The 20,147-nt window shown below is 44.0% G+C and overlaps 1 protein-coding gene across 1 annotated transcript; it reads right to left on the bottom strand.

Moving 5' to 3' along the window:
• Window positions 1-1,026: 1,026 nt before the first annotated feature.
• Window positions 1,027-11,458, bottom strand: LOC147751067 (tubulin alpha-1D chain-like). The gene is made up of 4 exons (XM_086918929.1): window positions 11,349-11,458; window positions 8,014-8,236; window positions 2,624-2,772; window positions 1,027-2,299 (listed from the first exon to the last, which is right to left on the bottom strand). Exons 1-4 carry the CDS (start codon window positions 11,349-11,351, stop codon window positions 1,328-1,330), a joined length of 1,347 nt encoding a protein of 448 aa, XP_086775055.1. The 5' UTR covers window positions 11,352-11,458; the 3' UTR covers window positions 1,027-1,327.
• Between the last annotated feature and the right edge of the window lie 8,689 nt (window positions 11,459-20,147).

Genomic DNA, 20,147 nt, shown 5'->3' with positions numbered 1-20,147 from the left:
GGCAGAAATCCTTGCGAACACAAAAATCCGCAAATGTGAGAATTCGCGGATTGAGAGTTGGCAAATCCACGAACGCCAGATTCGCAAAATTCGCCCATGCTTAATTAAAACGCCAATCGAACCTGCAATAGAGTGGCTTCACAGGAGCTTGCAGTATTAAATGAAGTGCTGAACACCAGCCAGATTATTTTCTCTGCAACTGGCTACTTAACACTAAAGTAGCATCAGTTCATAAAAAACACTTTTCTCCATTCTTGCAAGACTGAGGCCTGAAACCAGAAGCACCGAAGGCTTTGTCAGTACAGGTCATTTGACGATGAGGAAAAGTGACCGAGTGAAATGTAAAGCATGCTTGGCGAATAACGAAGGAGATACTACCAAAAAAAAAAAACCACAAAAAAAACTTGGAATTGCTAAGCAAATTGGCAGTCATTCACGGAGAGCTGCAGAGCAACCTTCCAAATTCTAACTGATCCACTGATTTAGAAGAGAGCTAACTCCACTGTCTCCCAGCCCCATTCCACCGTCCTGCAACCACAAACAAAAATCAAAACCATGTTCCGTTTGTCGTTCGACAAGTCACTTACAAGACAACAGGACCTAAACCATTGTTTCTGCATTAACTATGTTCCAGGTGAAATATTTGAATTTTAAATAAGTTTCCATTACAGATAGATTAGTGGTCTAGGTCATACCTCCTTTTGTATAAAACACCCCCCCCCCCACCACCTACAATTCATCTTTTGTTATTTTCCTAAAGCCAGAGCTGACCTGTTAAGTTAACCACCCCATACATGCTGTAGTTAAGGCCTAGCCAATCCCTTTCTGAAAGCGAAACCCTCATACACTAATGCAACTTCCAAACACAATACTAAATAATACAGTCTTATGAAATGTGCTGGAATCTGTGGTAGGTTTAAGGATCACACTGAAGACCAGGAGTTGGAGGACCACGAGCTCCCAAGATCAGTCTCGGTCCTTTTGTTTGTTCGCTGACACAGGATTCAGATCAAACATACACATGCAAAGGATTATAGCTTTTTTTTTATTAATGCAGTAGCTTAGATAAACACATTAAAATATTTTATCAAACCAACACGCAATGTAAAGAGGTCTGCAGATCACAGCTAGGGATCTTCAATTTTTCACATCTGAAGACACATGGTTATGTAGCGCTGTACACTTCTAGGCAGCTTCACTGGATTGGTAGCAAGTGATTTTATTATATTGGAGCCAAACGCCACACTAATCCCAAAACTGAACGATGAGAACAAGCTCATGCAATCAAAAATTAAGTGTATGCCATCTTCAGTGCTCTACATGGAGATTACTCTTCTTCCTCCTCTTCCTCATTTACACTATCTGTTCCAACCTCTTCATAATCTTTTTCAAGGGCAGCCATATCCTCCCGGGCTTCAGAGAACTCTCCCTCCTCCATTCCCTCCCCAACATACCAATGCACAAAGGCCCTCTTTGAATACATCAAGTCAAACTTGTGGTCAAGCCGGGCCCAGGCTTCAGCAATTGCAGTTGTGTTGCTCAACATGCAGACTGCCCGCTGGACTTTAGCCAGGTCTCCTCCGGGGACCACTGTAGGGGGTTGGTAGTTGATGCCCACCTTGAACCCAGTGGGACACCAGTCCACAAACTGGATGGACCGCCTTGTCTTAATTGCAGCTATGGCTGCATTGACGTCTTTGGGCACTACGTCACCACGATAGAGCAAGCAGCAGGCCATGTACTTGCCACGCCTAGGATCACATTTCACCATTTGGTTCGAAAATTCGAAGCAGGCATTAGTGATCTCTGGCACAGACAGCTGCTCGTGGTAGGCTTTTTCTGCAGATATAATTGGGGAGTAGGTAACCAAAGGGAAGTGGATTCTGGGATAAGGCACTAAATTGGTTTGAAACTCTGTAAGGTCAACGTTTAGGGCACCATCAAACCTGAGAGAAGCTGTAATGGAAGACACAATCTGTCCAATCAACCTGTTAAGGTTGGTGTAGGAGGGACGCTCAATGTCTAGGTTACGATTACAGATGTCATAAATGGCTTCATTGTCCACCATGAAAGCACAGTCTGAATGCTCCAGAGTCGTGTGGGTGGTCAGAATGGAGTTGTACGGTTCCACCACAGCAGTAGAAACCCTTGGTGCAGGATATACAGAGAACTCCAGCTTGGACTTCTTGCCGTAGTCCACGGAGAGTCGTTCCATCAACAGTGAAGTGAAGCCTGAGCCGGTCCCACCTCCGAAACTGTGGAAGATCAAGAAGCCTTGGAGTCCACTGCACTGGTCCGCCTGCAAGAGGGAAACATGTTTTACTTTAATATTTGTGAAAAGCATAATTTGCTAAAGACACATGATTGGAGAGGTAACTGGGAGGAAAATTGATCAGCTTAGAAATGCAAAACAAAAACTAAACCAAAACAAAACGCACCATTTAATAGTTTAGCCCTCCCAACTCCCATCCCACTAAGTTATCAAACTGGCCAACTTATTTGTAGCATTTGCCCAGAGTACACTTAGAATCCCTTGCCCTGCGAGGGCTACCAAGAAACTAGTTGTACATTTGCTGTGGCCACATGCCTACAGCCATACAAGCAAATGGAAAACAGTACGTGCCATTTTCCGAATCCTGTCCATTACAGAATCAATGATTTCTTTGCCAATGGTGTAATGGCCACGAGCATAGTTGTTGGCAGCATCTTCCTTTCCAGTAATGAGCTGTTCTGGGTGGAACAAGGTGCGATACTTTCCAGTTCTGATCTCATCTGTAGTGGGCAAAATAAAATTAAGATTACAAAAAAATTATAACCCGCCATACAACCTATTAAATCTAGCTCCGGCTGAGTGGTTCTGAAAAGTACCAATTGGCTGATGTGGATATATGGTAAATTTCACAGTACTAGTGATAAAACAATCTATTCAACACTACATGTAGGACTTCAGCTTGGTCTTTCTAGAATGGCAAATCCAGTATAGCAAGTGTGTGAAGGTAGTTTATCCAGAAACTCTTAGCTTGCTACCTCTCCAAGTCATTATTAACTACACAGACTCAGGGCAAACCATGTATTCATAATCCTTATAATCTGCCCATCAGAAGGACAGACAACCAAACTGCCAGTAGTCCCTACTGTCACCAGACTATACCATCAGACATTGAACATCAAAAATATATTCCAGCCGTCTCTGGTAGTTCCAGCCATCCATTCTGCCACAGTAGAATTGAGACTTCTGTACTACAGACGCCCATTCACACTGGAAATCTGTGGAACAGGTGTGTGCAGTTTTAACCGTTACAGAAGATATTTTATTGGTTTCTTAAACTAAGGAAATTTGCACAAAGCTACTGGAAATTAGTTCCAAGGAAGGAGCTGCTAGACAGGGAAGAAAGTACCACTGCTTTGTACTAAAAAGCAAAATACAGCCCCTGACCCCACAAACAAAAGCAAGAATCTACATATTTTATTTTGGAGAAAATTTAGAAGCAGATACAGGAGGCACTCCAACAAAGCCCGCTAAATTAAATGTTACATATTCCTTTATGTCAGCCAGTGAATGACTCCAAGAAGGGCCAGCAGATTCAAACCTTAAAGCATGAACTAACATTTTGGAATATCTAAAGGGGAGCGAAGATTTGTTACTCAGATACATGGTCTACATTCTACCATCACGATCTCCTGCCCGATGGAGTGAATATTCTGTAGAAGTTCAAAGTAGTTTAATTGGAAACATTGCAATTAGGGTTCAAGATCAGATGAAAATATTCTGCCAAAAAGTAAACGTTTCTTAGTGCACTTCACAGCACCCCAAACCTGTAGGGTGCAGAAGATAAACCCGCAGAATTTTGCCTCATATTGAAGAATCAATTTTCCCGAACTAGAACTAATCTCAGACTACCTTAGTCACAAGATCTCTGCTCTGTTACACATACGCCGCTATTACGGCAGACTCCGCCTTCCTCACTGTGGCTACCACCAACATAGAGTTAGGGGATTAGAAGAGGTAGCACAGTCGGGATGGTTAACAGACTGAAGGGAAATGGTCATAAACACAAGGGCAATGACATCTACTTGCTTTAGAATTCTTCTGCATGCTCTTCCACTAAAGGTTAGAATTAATTGTAGTTTCCCGTGGCATTTTTCAGAATCATAAGTGTACAGAAAATGATAACTTTAAAGACCAGGTCCACTAAGGATGAGATCCTTGGACCACAATACCAGGTAAAGCTACAGCATGTGACCAAGTCCCCTAATTAGCTGCTTAAACCATTAAAAGGTTAGCTGTAATACAATTCATGTATACTGCTTTGCAGCCTATGTATCTATTCAACTAATTGTAATACGGCAGACCTGGCAGTGAAGCAATGAGAGCCAAATAGGCGGGAACCCAGGGATACAACTCATGAAAGCCTACATGGAGGCAGAACATAGGATGTATTGTTTAGAGTGTAATGTTCCTTGGAGAGGTCTTGAAAGTTTTCCTGAATTCTGACGTTAATAGGGATGCGTAGTTGTTTAAAGCCGGTCTTGTTCTTTACTTCTTGCACTCCCATTTCCAGTCTGGGTTCTGGCTCCAAGTGAGCCTCTGTCTGGCAAAGTTGGTTAGTTTTTTAGGTCTGTTCCTATGACCTCAGTGATTTAACTCTCAAGCATATGGACTTTGAGTGGGAGTATGTGCAGCTTTTAGCTTTGACTGATATGGTTTACAGTCCTATCTTGCAGGCTGTTACCACAGCAAGTTACATGCCTTTCAGCAAAACGTTTCTCTGGCCTGGTGGAAGTGGACCAGCTCTTGCATGGTCTGGAAAGTGGGGGGCGCGTTTCCCCAGAGTGAGTTGCCACCATGCGGTCTTTGTTTTATTGGTGGTGTTCTTGGAAGAGGTAGTCTTTCAGGAAGGGGATTGTAGGTACATATCTGATAGCTAGATTGATTGGATGTTTGGAGCTAGTGTCTCAAGAGGGTTTTAGTCTTTTTTGGGACTGCGTTTTAGGTAAGTACCAAGTTCTATTCAGCAGAATTATGAATGTTGGTTTGGGAGTATAGCTGAGGGATTCCAAATAGAGGTTGGGAGAGGGTCTCATTGGTTGCTTGTGCCAAGCACTTTCCAGCTAAATGGGGAATTTTGGGATCTGGTGGCTCAGTGAATGAGGTGTTGTCACCTCCTAAAGTCCAAAGTGCACCATTACAGGTCTGTATCAGAGGAGCCCGTGCATGTGTCTAGGCTGTGGTTCAGTACTCAAAAGTTCTACTATGTCCAAGGCTACAGACCGGTCGAGCAGATCAGGAGGGGGGGGCACTTGTTACTGCTGCAGCTTTTGACTTGTATAATGCTTTCTGGGAGGTGGCAGTTAAAAGGCGGTATTGGTAGTACTGTAACAGTGATCTAATCCAGAGATTCCTGTAGGTTGGCGGACAGTGCTGGTTTGAAGACTTTCTAATAATTGAAAATGGGTGATGGTGGATAAATTCACATGAACATGCAGGTGTAGGATCCGATTCTTTAGTGAATGCATTTGTCCTCTTGAGGGCAGACAGGAGGATCCTTGGCAGAGAGAAGAGTTGATGGTAAGGGGGTGGGAAGACAGTAAAAGTATAAATGATGGTAGGGTTGAATCAGAGTGACCCTTTTGTGATCACGATGTTTGCTAGCTCAGCGTGTGAGGAGATTACAGAGTGTCCCATCTGTGGGATCAAGCAATTAGGAGCAAGGAAGTATTGCATGTGTCAATTTAGGGTTTGATTTGGTTGGTGGAATGATGGTATGGTATGTGACTGACTACCTTATAAAAAAAATTGGTAAGAGGATTGATTTAGTGTTGTAATACCTTGAACAGTTCTTAGTTTTCAATAATTGCTTTAATAATGCAGTCTTTTAGAATGGGACTATAGTTTTGGGATTGCTACTTTGCATGTGCAGAGGCGCAAATTTCAAGTTGATGGGGTATATTTGCCAGTCTCTGCTTCTCTTGTCCCCATATGGCACCCTTGTTAGGTTCAAGTTAGTTGGCATACCCTATTGTCAACGGTTTAGCGGTTCAAAGTTACCATGGAGCACCTCGGTCTACACGGATTATAGTGGACCACCACATTATAATTCAGTATGGGCTGGAGGAGCTGCACCTATTGAGGAGTTTGTCTGATGGGAGCCACAGGTAGGTCTTTCAAGGTGCGGCATGTCAGTTTTTTGGTTGAACTTGATGCAAGGGTTTGCAGTGAAAGATGCAGGGGTAACAAAGGAGTATGTCTAGTCCAGAGGTATTAGAACCTTGAAGTGTATTGTGGGTAAGGCAGACAGGCTGAGGTCCCCAATGCGGTCTTTAGAGTGGGTTGGCTCAATGATGTCCTGGGGAACGTTCAGAGTATTGAAGAGTGAAGGACACTTCCTTCACTGGCTTTGTGCTGAAACCACCAGGAAGGTTAACACCTCTGTGGAATGTAGGGTGGGTGTACTAAATTGATGCAACTGAGATCAGATCAGATTTTTTTTGCTGCAGTTAGGACTCAGATCTTAGATTGAAGGCGGCTGTCTAGAGTGCCAACAATGAGTTGCAAGTGGGGAGCTTGAATGACTTCAGTTGTATGGTGTCTAGGGGACCAGTATAAGGAAGCCTAGGCTGATTGAGAGTCGCCATCCTGTCTTATAAACGCAGTGCAAAAGTTGAATGCAGTGGTCTGCTTAAATAGGATGTGAAGGTGTTGGGGAAATACTAGAACTAGGTTTTTGATGAAAAGTGCATACAGGTGGTCTTATTTTAGTGGTAGAACTGTGTTAGAGGGACGGATGACTGCACAATGCCCATTGATGAACAGGAGTTGGAGGGTTTGAGTTGGTAATGGGCAGGTACATGGAGAAGGTTGTTGATGTGCATAATCAGGCCTAGTTGTCTGTTATAAACCATTTCATTTAACACGGTAGCCGACTACTCCCGTAAGTTGCTGCACCAGTTTAAAGATTGGTTTAAAGTTTTTTTTAAACACGAGTGCACCTCCAAATATAACCTTTTGCCAATATGGAGAGGAATTTAGTGCTGAAGGGTCAGGGGTCCTACCACTAACCAGGGCTCTCTTGCGTCTGGTTGGAGTTAGTCTCTAGGATGTCCCCAGTTCAGGATAAAGAGGGGGAGGGGCCGGTGGGTGCTGAGGATAAACTTAGTTGAAACTCAGGATGCGGGATGCCCTGGAATCCGGAAGGCAACTAGAGACTAGCCAATTAGTTAGCAGACATTGCACTGGTTAAGGGACCTGGCTGTAAAGTGGAGACTGGGGCACATCGACTGCAGGTAGGCCTCCAAAGGGTTGGAAGCAAAACCATGGTGCCAACACTAACACTCCCTTAACCAGGTCTGTATCATAACTGGGCAAAAAAACTGAAGGAAGCCACATAATGGAGCAACCTCTGGAATTCTAAAGCCCTTTCCTGAATGAAAAAAGTATGGACGAAAAGTTCACAGGATGTTTTAACAAGAAAATCAAGCTACACCCGACTGAAGAGGCCCCATCAGTTGGAAACAAGTCTGCTTTAGTTCTGCAGCAAACTAGCCATTAAAACATTTTAAAATTGCAACAATTCCCGCTGTGTTCATTGCTTTCTTTGTAATCAAAAGAACCTCTGAATCAATCTTAAAGGTCTGCATGACTAATGGCCACTGCATTTATGGCACCAAGCGGTTGCCGGAAAAAGAAAAAAGTTTAGAGATCCTTATTCTTACTTATTGCCTGCAAGCTCCCGCGTCAACACTAAAGTTACTTGGTTACTGTGCAATTGTTCTTGTCCTTCTGAATCCAAGAAAGCTATTGCTCTGTGAAGCACTGCACAGGATCCTGGTGCCATGTCCGCCCTGTGACACCAGTACCTCGGTGGATGGCTTAGCTAAAGGTGGTCCAATGTAGGTCCTCGAGATCCAGAGTTATGCCAGATTTTCAAGATACCCACCCACCAACTACATAAATGAGTTTCATTTACATTCACTGTATGCGCTGCATTTTCACTTCAGCCTCCAGAGCCTTACCAATGACTGTTTCCTCCAGGTCGATGAAGATTGCTCGAGGGACGTGCTTTCCTGATCCAGTTTCGCTGAAGAAGGTCCCAAAGGAAGAGTCCACCTGCCCAACTTGATAATCTACATTTAGAGTGCCATCCGGCATCAGCCCGTGCTCCAGGCAGTACAGCTCCCAGCAGGCATTGCCCATCTGGACACCAGCCTGGCCGACGTGGACGGATAAGCACTCCCTCTGAAAGTCATAAAAAGGACATAGCTTAAATACATTACATTTACTTGAAAAATGTATGCATTACAGCAATAAAGATCAATCTCCCCTTGGGAAATATTCAATCTACATGCAGATCTTACTTTCACTCCAACTATAACTCCAGTACCATAGCCGTATTTAAAAGAAAGCTTTAATAACAGCATAATAGCAATTCTTTTTAAGAGGACTGATGGAGGTTAGAATCTACATAGTACGACGCAAGACAATTCTATACACAAAACAGAATTGCATCAAAAATAGGTGGATAAACTGACAACACCAAATATACTATCCATTCAATCTGTGGTAAATGATGCTTAATGAGTCATCAGTTTACAGATTAAGCACTAGGAGTTCTCAGCAACACGTTTGGGTAAAACAATTTTAAAGCCACCGTCTTCAGAAGCAACAAATTGATTCTCCCACACACCGAAAGACAGTAACTCAAGAAGAGGTTGTGAAGATCGTTTGAGGGACCTGCAATCAACAACGAGGCTCCTCATAGGGCTTCTTCTAATTTAAATCTAAAAAACAGAAACTTCTCACAACTGTGGGGGGCGGGGAAGTGAGGGGTGACCCTCGTAGTGGTGGAACAATCCTTCTAAAAGGTGAAGACTGTACTCAGTCCAATGCTCTGCAGATGTCAATACAATTGTAGGGGAATTAAATCCTCTGTACAGCTTAGTGCGCCGTTTAGAATATATCTAGCTACTTCTTCAAAGCGGCCGATTCGGATACAAGAATCCTGTGGACGCAGATATGTGTTTTGAATTCCCAAAATATTGATTGTATAAGATTGTTATGTCGACTGAGGATTTTAGACTGCACAAGTCCTCTAAATTGAAGAAAAAAAAATGTACCTACGAGTGGCACGTTTATTATGATACTGTGGATGTATACACGAAGATTTTTAAAAGTAGAATTGCTAATATGCTTTGCTAGTAAAGCTTTCCGTCATTTAAACACTGCTGTGGTACTGAAGTTATTATTCCAGTGAATGCAAGACATACTTGTGGATTGAATGTTTCCCCAATGGGAGATTGATCTTTATTGCTTTTAAAGTTGCTCTGTCCTCATTTATGGTGGGGCCTGCTGCCGTAATGTACTGATTTACAGTCAGTAAAGTACAGAACCCATATTGTTCACCAATGGCCTATACACTGCAACTCAGGCGGTGGCATGTCATATCAGATGTCAATGAGTCGGGCTTGCAATGGACCTGGCAAGCTGAGGTCAGGTCCTTGCCTCCCAAGTGAGCCCTACAAATGCAAAGGGGAGGACACCGGTGACCAGTGGGGAATAGGCTCAAACAAACAAACCACGTCATTTCTGGAGACGGAGATCCCTATCGGTATGCCAAGCAGGCATGTCTATCACAAGTAGGTAGCAAACAGTTAGCTTCAGGGTTGAACTCCATGTATTGCCCCCATTGTTCCGGAATTCAACGAAGAGTGCCAAGAAAGACCTAGTGCTAAAACTAGTCCCACGGCCATTGTAAAGACTACCAAATGCTATACACAGCATTTAATGCCCTCTGCAAAGCTCACCTTGACCCACTGTTTCGTTGCAGGTGTGGCCATTACGAGAAGCCCCAGCACTCCTGGGCAGCCCTACTGCATGCACCAGAGGTGGTTGTGCAGCGTGCTGCTGCTCTGTTGAAGTGTAATTGAATGCATTAGCAGAGGCATAGTGAAAGTGCCGAGGTTTCCAAAGCAGAGGGGGACATGGGCTTCTTGCTCCAGGATCTGCAGCAACACAAGTATTTTGGCCGCGGTAGGGCCCTCATAACTGGGCCAGCGCCACTGCACCACCTTTAGTAGATAGCTACACATCTGCACGTTAGTAAAGTCTGTGCTAATGGGCTCTACTGGACAAAATCCTATTTCACATTCAGAGCGCCGAGTTCAGAGTAGAAGCCGAGCAACAGTTCTGCAATGTGACCCCCGCTCAGGAGGAAGGCCCGACCCAACATCCCAGCAACAGAGTGACCACACCCAAAAACGGAGGGCCCCTTTGAAGTCTAAGCCAGCAAGCTGTGGGACTCAAAACCAATGCAGTGAAGAAGCCCCCCCCCCCCCCCCCCCATTCCCCGAATGTACTTTACAGCAACCCATAGCATATCTTCTTCATACTTTCGTGCCCCAAGTAACAGAAGGGTCAAGAAAGCTTGGAGTGCTAAAACCAGGGTGGAGCTCAAACCATCTCCTTCACAAACCTCCCGTACAAGCTTCTTCTAACTCTTCCCCACTTAAATCACACTGCACCAAGGCCTTCTACGACAAACCTACAAGCCCACCATAATCGTTCTAGGCAGCCGAGGGCCAACAGGGAGCCATAGAAGTGCCAGACAAACGGAATACGACGCACAACTTAACCGAAAGCCACCACAAACAAGATCACCAAACTACGAGCACTAAAGTAGGACTTGAGTGTGCAGAGACGTAGCACCAGCTCGGACTCAGCACGGATGTTAAACTGAGTCCATAACCGCAATTTACTCACGAAAGCAATGACGACATGTTTGACTAATTTAAACCCGCGACTCCCCATGCCATCATAACGTTAAAAAAATAAACCCTTATAAAAAGGAGATTGCATTTTCAGACAGTGATTTTTATTTTGTGGAATAGGGCGGGTAGGAGTAATAGGTTTCGAGATCATGCAGTCCGGGAGTTTGTTGCATGTTGGGATGTGTAGTCCCGTTTGTTCCATTATAAAACCAGCACTACAAGTCCATGAAATCAAAGCAAATACCAAGAATGTATAAGGCAATTCCTGCTTGGAACAGAGAAACTAAAAGCACTGGGGTGCGGGGTGCCCAAAACTGAAATATCACGCAGAAAAAAGAAAACGCAAAACGAAGAACGCTAACAAATAAGGCCGGTAGGTTCTTTTGCGATTAAACGCTCATCAAATTCAAGGTTTACAACGATACACATTCAAATAAACACGGTACTCTGTGGGTAAAATCTTTCACAAAAGGATACTTTAAAAACTCAAAGTCCTGCTCACTTGACATTCCAAAACCGAAACAATAGCAGTCTCCTAAAACCAATCACTTTGTACTACATCGACAGTAGCGTTATAAACCTACCATGATTCAGCAAACAGCACGATTGAAACCAGAAACAGCGAGCGTCCTTCGAGTGAACACTGCGCCGCGGCGCTCCTATAAATACCACTTTCCTATCCACCACCTCACCTGTGGAGGAGGGCGGGCTTCGAATTTTAAAGCCGCAGGACAGTGCAAAAGGCGTCTTTCACAAGAAATCATCAATTTCTTTACTTTTTTATCTGTATGATCGTATACATTTGTATGAAACTCGTATTCAGTTTCTATTTCATGAACAGTGACATGTCGCTCATATCAGGGTGATCACTTTCCCCAGCCCTGCCTTTTTACTTGTAGTCCTGCAGCTACATTTACAGGAAAATTACAAGTACCAGAATGCAAAGGAAAAAAAACTACTAGTAAGTGACCCACCTTAGCTTGACATTAAGTGAAATCTCTAGAGTAATTGGTTCGGGAAGTACAGGTGAACGCCAAGACTCCTCACTGGTATAATTTGTCCTGCTAACTTGCACGTGGCATCTGTCAGCAAGGTTGCTCACTCTAGACATAAAGCGGCACTCTGTAGTTCTTAACTTTATTACACTAATTCGCATATCTGCCTAGAAGTTACACGAGGTGTGACATAGCAAGCCAGTCCTGGATGCTAGCCAACATCAGGTTGCATTCTGGGACTTGATGTTTCTTTGGTACCGTTGTAAACGTGGATTTAACAATCCCAAAATGCAAAGTGTCAGAAGCAAAACATCACGTCTTACTGCAAGTGTATAGGATGGTATACTTTGACTTTATAGCTACAAATAATGCATTCTGGGAGTTGCAATCGTGGTTCTCTTCAGCAGGCCCACCACGTGAACTAAGAGCCCACACTCCAATGATTTGTAGAACGAGATCCCAGGATTGGAACAACAACTTCCTGGTAACACTGGGCCAGTCCTAGTGGGCGCATCCAGCCCTGGGGTTTGACTGGTGGATTGCGTGGAATTTGAGATCTTCTGGCAATGTGCCCTTATTATCGGATAATAATTACTTAGGATTATAGTTTTTTTGTAATTAGCATTGCATTTCATCCAGAGATCTCATGCTTATCTAGGTAAAGTGAAAGCAGTTCCAGCCTTGTTTTTACCCTTTGCACCCTTGTACCACAAGGTTAGTTTTCTCTTTATAATGCCAGAACTGCAAGGTACTAGCTTGCAAAGAGGGAGCACTACTGTCTATTCACACCTGACATAGGCCAGTTCTCGCCTCTAGTTTCCTGTTTCAGGCTGGTTCTCATCTACTAATACCTTTTTCTTGTTTTTTTTCGTGGGTGTCTTTTAGTTCCTTTGTCTCTTCTACATCAGGTATTCCCTCTTGGAGTACTCAGTTTCACATTATCCAAGCTCATCGCGGAGATCCCAAGTTGTATCCAGTGTCGGATGTTCATCTAGTCTTGACTGTTTAAATCTCGTAACTTTGCATTCTTCTTCAGATTTTTGGGGATTTCCATAAAGTGCTACTAACCAGCTGTGACGGGCACCTAATGAGTGAGGGCTGAGTTGTAATTTAGTACATTTGTAAGACTTGGGTGGCGGAGAAGCACAGATCTCTTAAATTTCCCAAGTTCAATAGAGAGTAGTTGATGCAACCCAGATTGTTTCTTTGCATTCTTGGACTTGTAATCCCATTTTTTCAAATGTGCTTAATAGGACTGCAAATCCCTGAATGCAGTGGAAACAAGCACTGGCAAAGCCATTAGGTCTTGCTTATGTAAGAGCTATTGGCTTTGCCAATGTGTTTTAGCCATGTTGTACACCAGCGCAGCTAAAAGTTCTTGGCATAAAGGAGAGTGGCGAGTGGAGTGGTGTAGAGTGGAGTGGCGCAGAGTGGAGGGGCATAGAGTGTCCTGGAGTGTTGTTGAGTGGCATAGAGAGTCGCATAGTGGAGTGTCATGGATTAGAGAGGAGTGTTGTGGATTAGAGTGGAGTGTCATGCAGTGGTGTAGAGTGGAGTGCTGTAGAGTGGAGGGGTTTAGACTGACGGGGCGTAAACTGGAGGGGCATGGAGTGTCGTGGCACAGAGTGTTGTAGAGTGGAGTAGAGTGTCTTAGAGGAGCGTAGAGTGGTGTAGCATGGAGTGGAGTAAAGTGTCATAGAGTAGGGTAAAGTGTTCTAGAGTGGAGTAGAGTGTCATAGAGTGAACTATAGTGAAATAGAGTGGAGTGGCATAGATTTGCATAGAGTGGCATACAGTGGTGTGGTATAGAGTAGAGTTTCATAGAGTAGAGGGTCGTGGAGAGTCGTACAGTGGAGGGCCACAGAGTGTGGTGGAGTGGTGCAGAAGGGCTTAGAGAGGAGTAGTGTGTCATAAAGTGGAGTGGAGTAGAGTGCCGTAGAGTGGAGTAGACTGTCATAGAGTGGAGGGGCATAGAGTCAAGTAGAGTGGCTGAGAGTGGAGTGGCGTTGAGTGGGGTAGAGTCAATTAGAGTGGCGTGGTGTAGAGTGGCATGGTGTAGAGCGGTGTGGTATAGAGTGGTGTGGCGAAGTGTGGTGTGGAGTAGAAAGGCTTGGCATAGAGTGGTGTGGCATAGAGTGGAGTGTCGTAGAGTCGCGATCATAGAGTGTAATGGAGGGTCATTGAGTGGAGTGTTGTAGACTGACATGGAGTATCGCTGATTGGCTTAGAGTGGAGTGTCGTAGAGTGGAGTGGAGTTGAGTGCTGTAGAGTAGAGTGTTGTCGTAAAGTGGAGGGGCATAGAGTGGAGGGGCATATAGTGGGGTGGAAAGGAGTGGAGTGTCGTAGAGTGTTGTGGAGTGGAGTAGAGTGGCATACAGTGGCGTGACGTGAAGTAGAGGGACATAAAGTGGTGTAGCACAGAGTGAAGTAATGTGTTATAGAGTGGAGTTGCATAGAGTGATAGCACACTGCAATACAGACTTTACATTTTCAATTGAAATGGCCATTACATTTGCACAAACATACAGTTTTACTGATAAAACTATACAGCCCACAAACGATAATGTGTGGAAATGGCTTCACCAAGTGTATTGATTTGTTTTGATCGTATTAAAATATTTGTTTCCTGCACACTTCAGTATTACAAAAACTGTGCTGCATTTGTGCTTTCCTAATTCTGATATATTCTGAAATATCCGCACAGATCATTTACAGACATTACATTTTGCTGTGTCCTAGAAAAAATAATATCCTACCACCTTTCATCTCATATGAGTACCCAGCAGGAATGTCACACAAATCCTCTTACTTTGAAGTCAGAAAAAAAGTAAACAACAAGCTCCCTGGGAAGACACAACGTGACATTTGACCTCTGTCTTGAATGCACAGCAAATCTGACAAGATAAGAACACATTTTAAAGTCCTGTTTACAGAAAGCTAGTTTGTGGAAGAATACAGTAAACAGGGCATGCTCCATCGATGTACTAACTGTTTTTCACTCTAGCAGGCATCTTATTTCCCCCCAAATATTGACTGCCTGGGGGGGCATTTGAGTATGCCTGAAAGCCATCCATGGAGTGTGACAGAGCCTCCTTTAAGGATGCACCATCGCTGGAGCAAAGCAATGTGCTTCAGGGGCCAGGGCAGGACGGGCATAGCAAGTCCAACCACAGTGCCACCACGAGAGGCCCCGCCAGAGCACAAAAAGTCAGAGCAAGGAGAGTGCACTTTAGAACCTCCTATACATCCCTTGATTGTCTGAGGAGCACTCCTCCCTCTTACCCCAGGTTGGAGACTTTCCAAGATTTGGGGATAGAGGCAACCAGTGTTGGAAATTGGCAAGATTTACACAAATTGGAGATATGGGGTAATGCCAGAAACAAGTGGGGGAGGGGTAGATCGTGAGGGGCGGAACAACGAGGAGCTGTTTGTGAAGTTATAAGTGGCTCCAAAGGCTGGAGTGAGTTGAAGCACATATTTTTTTTATGTGGCTAACGAATGTATTGTTTGCACAGCTCTATAAACATATATCTGTGTCATACAATAGCATTAAACTGCAGTACTGGAAGAACCAAAGTTTTGATGCCTTGAGACAACTAAACTTCCCAGAAACAGGAGCATGGCAACGTCCGTAGAGCGGTGGGCAATGAAGGATGCTGTTTGCCCATGTTTCAGCTACTCACCAATTTGACTCAGCTAGGGAGAACCGAATGGCCATTAGATTATCATATATTTACATATGCCAGTCTACCAGAGTATGTCCGGTTCACCATCTTGGATAAACCAAGTCACTTCCGTCTTCCCTCATTGTATGTATGTAATATGCATGTGCTTATTTATGTGGTGTTTCTATACCGCAAACCGAGCCAAAAGTCAGCAGAGTTCTGTACATTTCAAAGACCAGCATAAAGTCTTTAAGTAATGGGAGAGGTAGCTCATTTGTGGACATTTAATGCACTGTGCTGTAGGCTCCTACGTTGGAGCAAGGTCGGAGCGATCCTGATGACTACCTGCATATTGTTCCAGCTCTTGAGTGCATAGATGGAAAAGGCCTGCTGTCTTGTTTTTTATTGTATACACTTCTTACTCTGTGGTGTGATGGTGTTCTGGCTGTGGGTTCCGAGATCCAGCACAGTTGGTGATCTTGCCTGCAAGATCAGAAGGGATGCTGGTCGTGATGGCATTGTAAATGATGCAGCGCTTTTGAAGATGGTGCAGGCAGACAAGGGAAGCCAATGGAATTCCACCCGGGCGGGGAGGTGTGGCTAAGGTCTGATCCCGAAGACTTCAGTGGTCATGGTGCAGATGGTGGGAATGCTTCGTAGCTTTGGAATGCCTCCTCCTTATTCCTTGATGGTCCACTGAGTCACAATCTCTGCAGTAGACCTTGGAGTCAATCCACCAAAATGTAAGAGGTTGGACCACTGGCTCCCTCTAATTGACATCAATGAAACAGGCCACCGGACCTCCAGAGCATGCACAGGATGTCTGTGAGGCATCTTTCCAGGCACGTTTTAGAGTGGTATTTTGTTCAACACTTAAGATCCTTGTACTCAACGAGAAACAGTACAATGGCTGTCGCAATCTGGTGCTAGCACAAAGTGGGCTTTAAGCACAGACGAACACGAGAACATGGTTTCCTGGTATCTTTGGCTCATCTTCACTTGAAAGTGCTGGGACAGGTGAGTCTACAGCTCGGGGATTCCCCCAACCCTGGTTACCCTGGTGGTATATTCTCTGATCTGAAGCCCCTATCCCATAGGCTTGTGGTAGCGGAGATAATTCTTCAGGGTTTGACCAGGGTCATTGGAGACCCTGCAAGGCCATTGATCCATCCAAGTGGCAGAAGCAGGTGATGGCGCAAGGTTTGATGGGAGACGTTCACGCTTTGTGAAGGAAGAAGCAGCAGTGCTCCATGCAGTCATTGGGACTTTGGGGCCCTTTGACAACTATCAGGATGGCGCAGGGCTCTGACGATGCAGGCCCAGGGAACTCTGACGTGGACACGGAAACATCTGCTGCCCTTATCGGAAAGGGGGTTTCAGAGGCAGAAAGACTGCAGAGTTTGTCATCCCGAGACCGCAGCCGTAGATCCAGGGCAACTTTTTAAAAGATATGTCCCCGGTTCAGGGGTCCATGGTTGGGGTACTTTGCTTCTCCTCAAAAGGACATGTCCCCCCCCCCCCCCCCCCCCCCCCCCCACAATACTGACGGAGGCCCTTGGCTTGGAGAGGGGTCTTCATGTCCTTTGGCTCACACTGAGGAGACACCTTATTGTGAAGAGACGCGACTAATGTGATACATTTGTACATTGAGACAGTTTGAAAAGGGCCATGCAGGCCTCTCCGGTGAAAAGGACGCATGCGCATTGCACACTGGCTATTGGATGTTTATAATACACCTTTGAAGCTTGAAGATTAATAAGGATACAGATCCGAGGGTACTCATGGGATAACTACGATAAGGGGCCTCCATGAAAGGGGTTGGTTGGCCTTCTTCAAGATTGACACACACTTCATATTATGGTACACAAAAATAAACAAATGTCAATAAATACTGGTATATACTAATTGACACTTATGTGTGAGAATGTTTTCCATATCCCTCTGCACATTTCAACTGCAGAAACATTTATAAACTTTTATAAAGTTGCATCGTCATTTTCTACTTTGACATTTATTGAATCTATTTAAACTTCACAGCAAATAAAAACATGCAAATGTATGCAACTCCAAATTGTATTTGATTTTAACTAAACAATCAAATGACACAAACATCAACACGAAAGGCTTCGTGATTTTTTCGTTGAAAATATACCTTTTCTCACATGTCACTAATTGCAATATGCAGAACTTAGAGAGAAGACTCGTCTCATAAATGAATTTACATCTAAACATTACAGTGTATGTTTATTTGGAAAAAAACAGTTCTCTTGTATTTTCACTGAGCATTCTGCAGATTTTTATGACGCTAAAACTGACAATTGTGGAATTATCCTTATAATCTACCATGGGAGCATTGCTTACATCATCCCAACAACTCTTAATCTTCCAATTTACGTTTACACACAATAACATAACACATTTGCCAATAAATGCGAGGTAGCGGATGCCATAATATGTAGCAATATTGCCATCTAGTGTCTTCTATATGGCGTTGCATCGCACTTGAGAAATAATGTTAAAAACAATGTAATGTATTTTATTGTGGCATTATTGCTATTCATAAAAATGTAATGGAAAACGTCACAATTTTTTATTAAACGTTATGGATATATTAAATGAAATTGAGTTCACATACATTTTTAACATTTAGTAGAGTTGCTAGGTGTTTCTATTTTATGAAGGACCTCATTCAGTGTTGTGCGACACCATTCAGCACCATATTCTGGGCCTGGTTTTGTGTTTGGTGGAGGGGTTACTCCATCATACCTGGACAGGTATCTCACCCACTTTATTACAAGTGCATTATATACTACTGGCCTTTAAATAAGGTATGCTTGATATCAGTCACATTGTGATGGAGTATCCAGGTGCACTAACTCTAACTCAGGGCCTTTGTTTCTTTTGGGTTATTCTATCCTAAATGTAATGGGGTACCCTTACACCAAAATTACAGAATGAATGTTCTCTTTAGAGTAGGGTGGACTGTGAGCTTTCCAATGGGTGTGTTCCTGCTGGCTTTGCTGTTGGAAAGCTTACTTCCACAGCCAGGGCTGGTCTGGGCAGAAATAAGTAGTCTGAATCAAAATACATAACTGTAGTAGATTTGCCCTCATGACAAGGATTCATCCAGTCTGTCTTGTACTACTCCAGCATATGCTTGTGAATATGATGTCATTTGGGAAGAGATATGTGTTAGGGATTAGGGGTACCAGGGTGTGGAGAGGAATTTGTTAGCGGGAGAGAGCTAGTTTGTATTTACCAGTCTTCACTCCAGCCTGGAATTCTGACAATGCTTTCAGCATGGAGTTTGAACATTGTCCCTTTCCGGGACCTGGGGTTGAGGGGTCTGGGAGACCCACCATCAGTTGCCAGGGCATTTTGTTGTGCCTGGAAGTGAGGTACAGGACTCTCCTTCCAGGTCGTTCCACCAATGATGGATGTTCTCCTGTGAATATTTGGGACTGGAGGCAGCATTTTCTGTATTCACTATTTTGCCTCAGGTTTGCCTTCTCTGGCTCATGGTTGTTATCTGGATCTCTGCTCCAAAGTGGTGCGCAATGATCTTAGTCACCATCACAAATAGCTCATTTTGTGAGAATCTGGATTGTCTTCTTCCTCACATCTTAATTAATTTTTGGCAAGAGGCTTTGCCGCTGGTGCTTCTTGTGGTGAGAGGTAAATGGTGTGTGCTGCTATAGAAGTGTCTTTCTTAGTGAGAGCTGCATGTGGTGCTGGTGAGTTGATTTTGAGGTGTGTGTTGACGGACATGACAACCAACACCAGCGAACATTGGAATCACCATCTGCCTTTACTGCCCTCTGTCGTGAGGGTCTCTCTGTCCAACTCTGATGGGCTACTACTCTAAATATGGCAAATGGAGTGATGTACAATGAAAGAGGAAGGGGGTGAGAGGACTGAAGGACAGCAGTATGCCCTTCTTCTGTCATGATGGATGGTGGGATGACCTTTGTCTATACGTATTTTAATTGACTCTATGTGTTTTAATGTCTCCATCTTGAATGTACGACATCATTTTTGTTCACTTGTATTTTGACTTGTGATTTTATTTCTTGGCTCCTTTTAACTTCAGAATAGGAGTCTTTATTTTCTCCTCAACACTAAGCAAAGCAGCCTTGCCTGGAACAGAATGTGTGGGATGTGATTTTGAAAAGCATGAGAGAGAGAAATGTGTGGAAAGCACTACTCTGTCTCGGAGTATAGTGCTATGGGCAGTGGTGCACAAATGTGCAGTATGTTGTACATTGGGAAATGAAGATTTAACTTTTGACTTTAAAGTGATCTAATTCCATCTTGAATTCTGACTCTGTCTGGCCTGTGTCCTGTACACAAAAGCAGGCCCCCAGGTTACTCACGTTTTTCAGGATATTTGCGGTCAAGATTGTTTTCCTCTTTGAGGGTGTTTTCTATACTTTTGGAAATGTATTCTACTTTGTTGAATTTCACTAAGATAACGGGCTGGAACATGTAGTGTGGGTGTGTTAGGTGAATGGATTAGGAACCCTTTGCCTTGGAATGCTTGCACAAGCCCGGCCAGCACCAGTACGTTTCCTTTATGTAGAGGGTGTCTTCCTGCATTGAGAATATTATAAAAACAGAGGTTTCTAGGCTTGAAAACTGGGGTCTCTCCTGAGAGGTGGACTCATCTGCTCAGTGCTGCATTTATCAGCTTGAGAAGTCTCTGGACCCCATGGTCTGTCATTTG

This window comes from Lissotriton vulgaris, chromosome 1_1 (genome assembly GCF_964263255.1).
Source record: "Lissotriton vulgaris chromosome 1_1, aLisVul1.2, whole genome shotgun sequence".
Classification (NCBI taxonomy): Eukaryota; Metazoa; Chordata; class Amphibia; order Caudata; family Salamandridae; genus Lissotriton; species Lissotriton vulgaris.
The sequence above is the reverse complement of the archived record's forward strand: the minus strand, read 5'-3'. Positions and strand labels throughout refer to the sequence as shown.

Bases quoted from the DNA above. Each gene is read 5' to 3' on its own strand.
- LOC147751067 (XM_086918929.1), bottom strand. The intron at 2,773-8,013 runs GTAAGGCTCTGG...TGCCCACTACAG, and splicing joins CCTGGAGGAAACAGTCATTG to ATGAGATCAGAACTGGAAAG. The intron at 2,300-2,623 runs GCACGTACTGTT...TCCCTCTTGCAG, and splicing joins TGGACAGGATTCGGAAAATG to GCGGACCAGTGCAGTGGACT.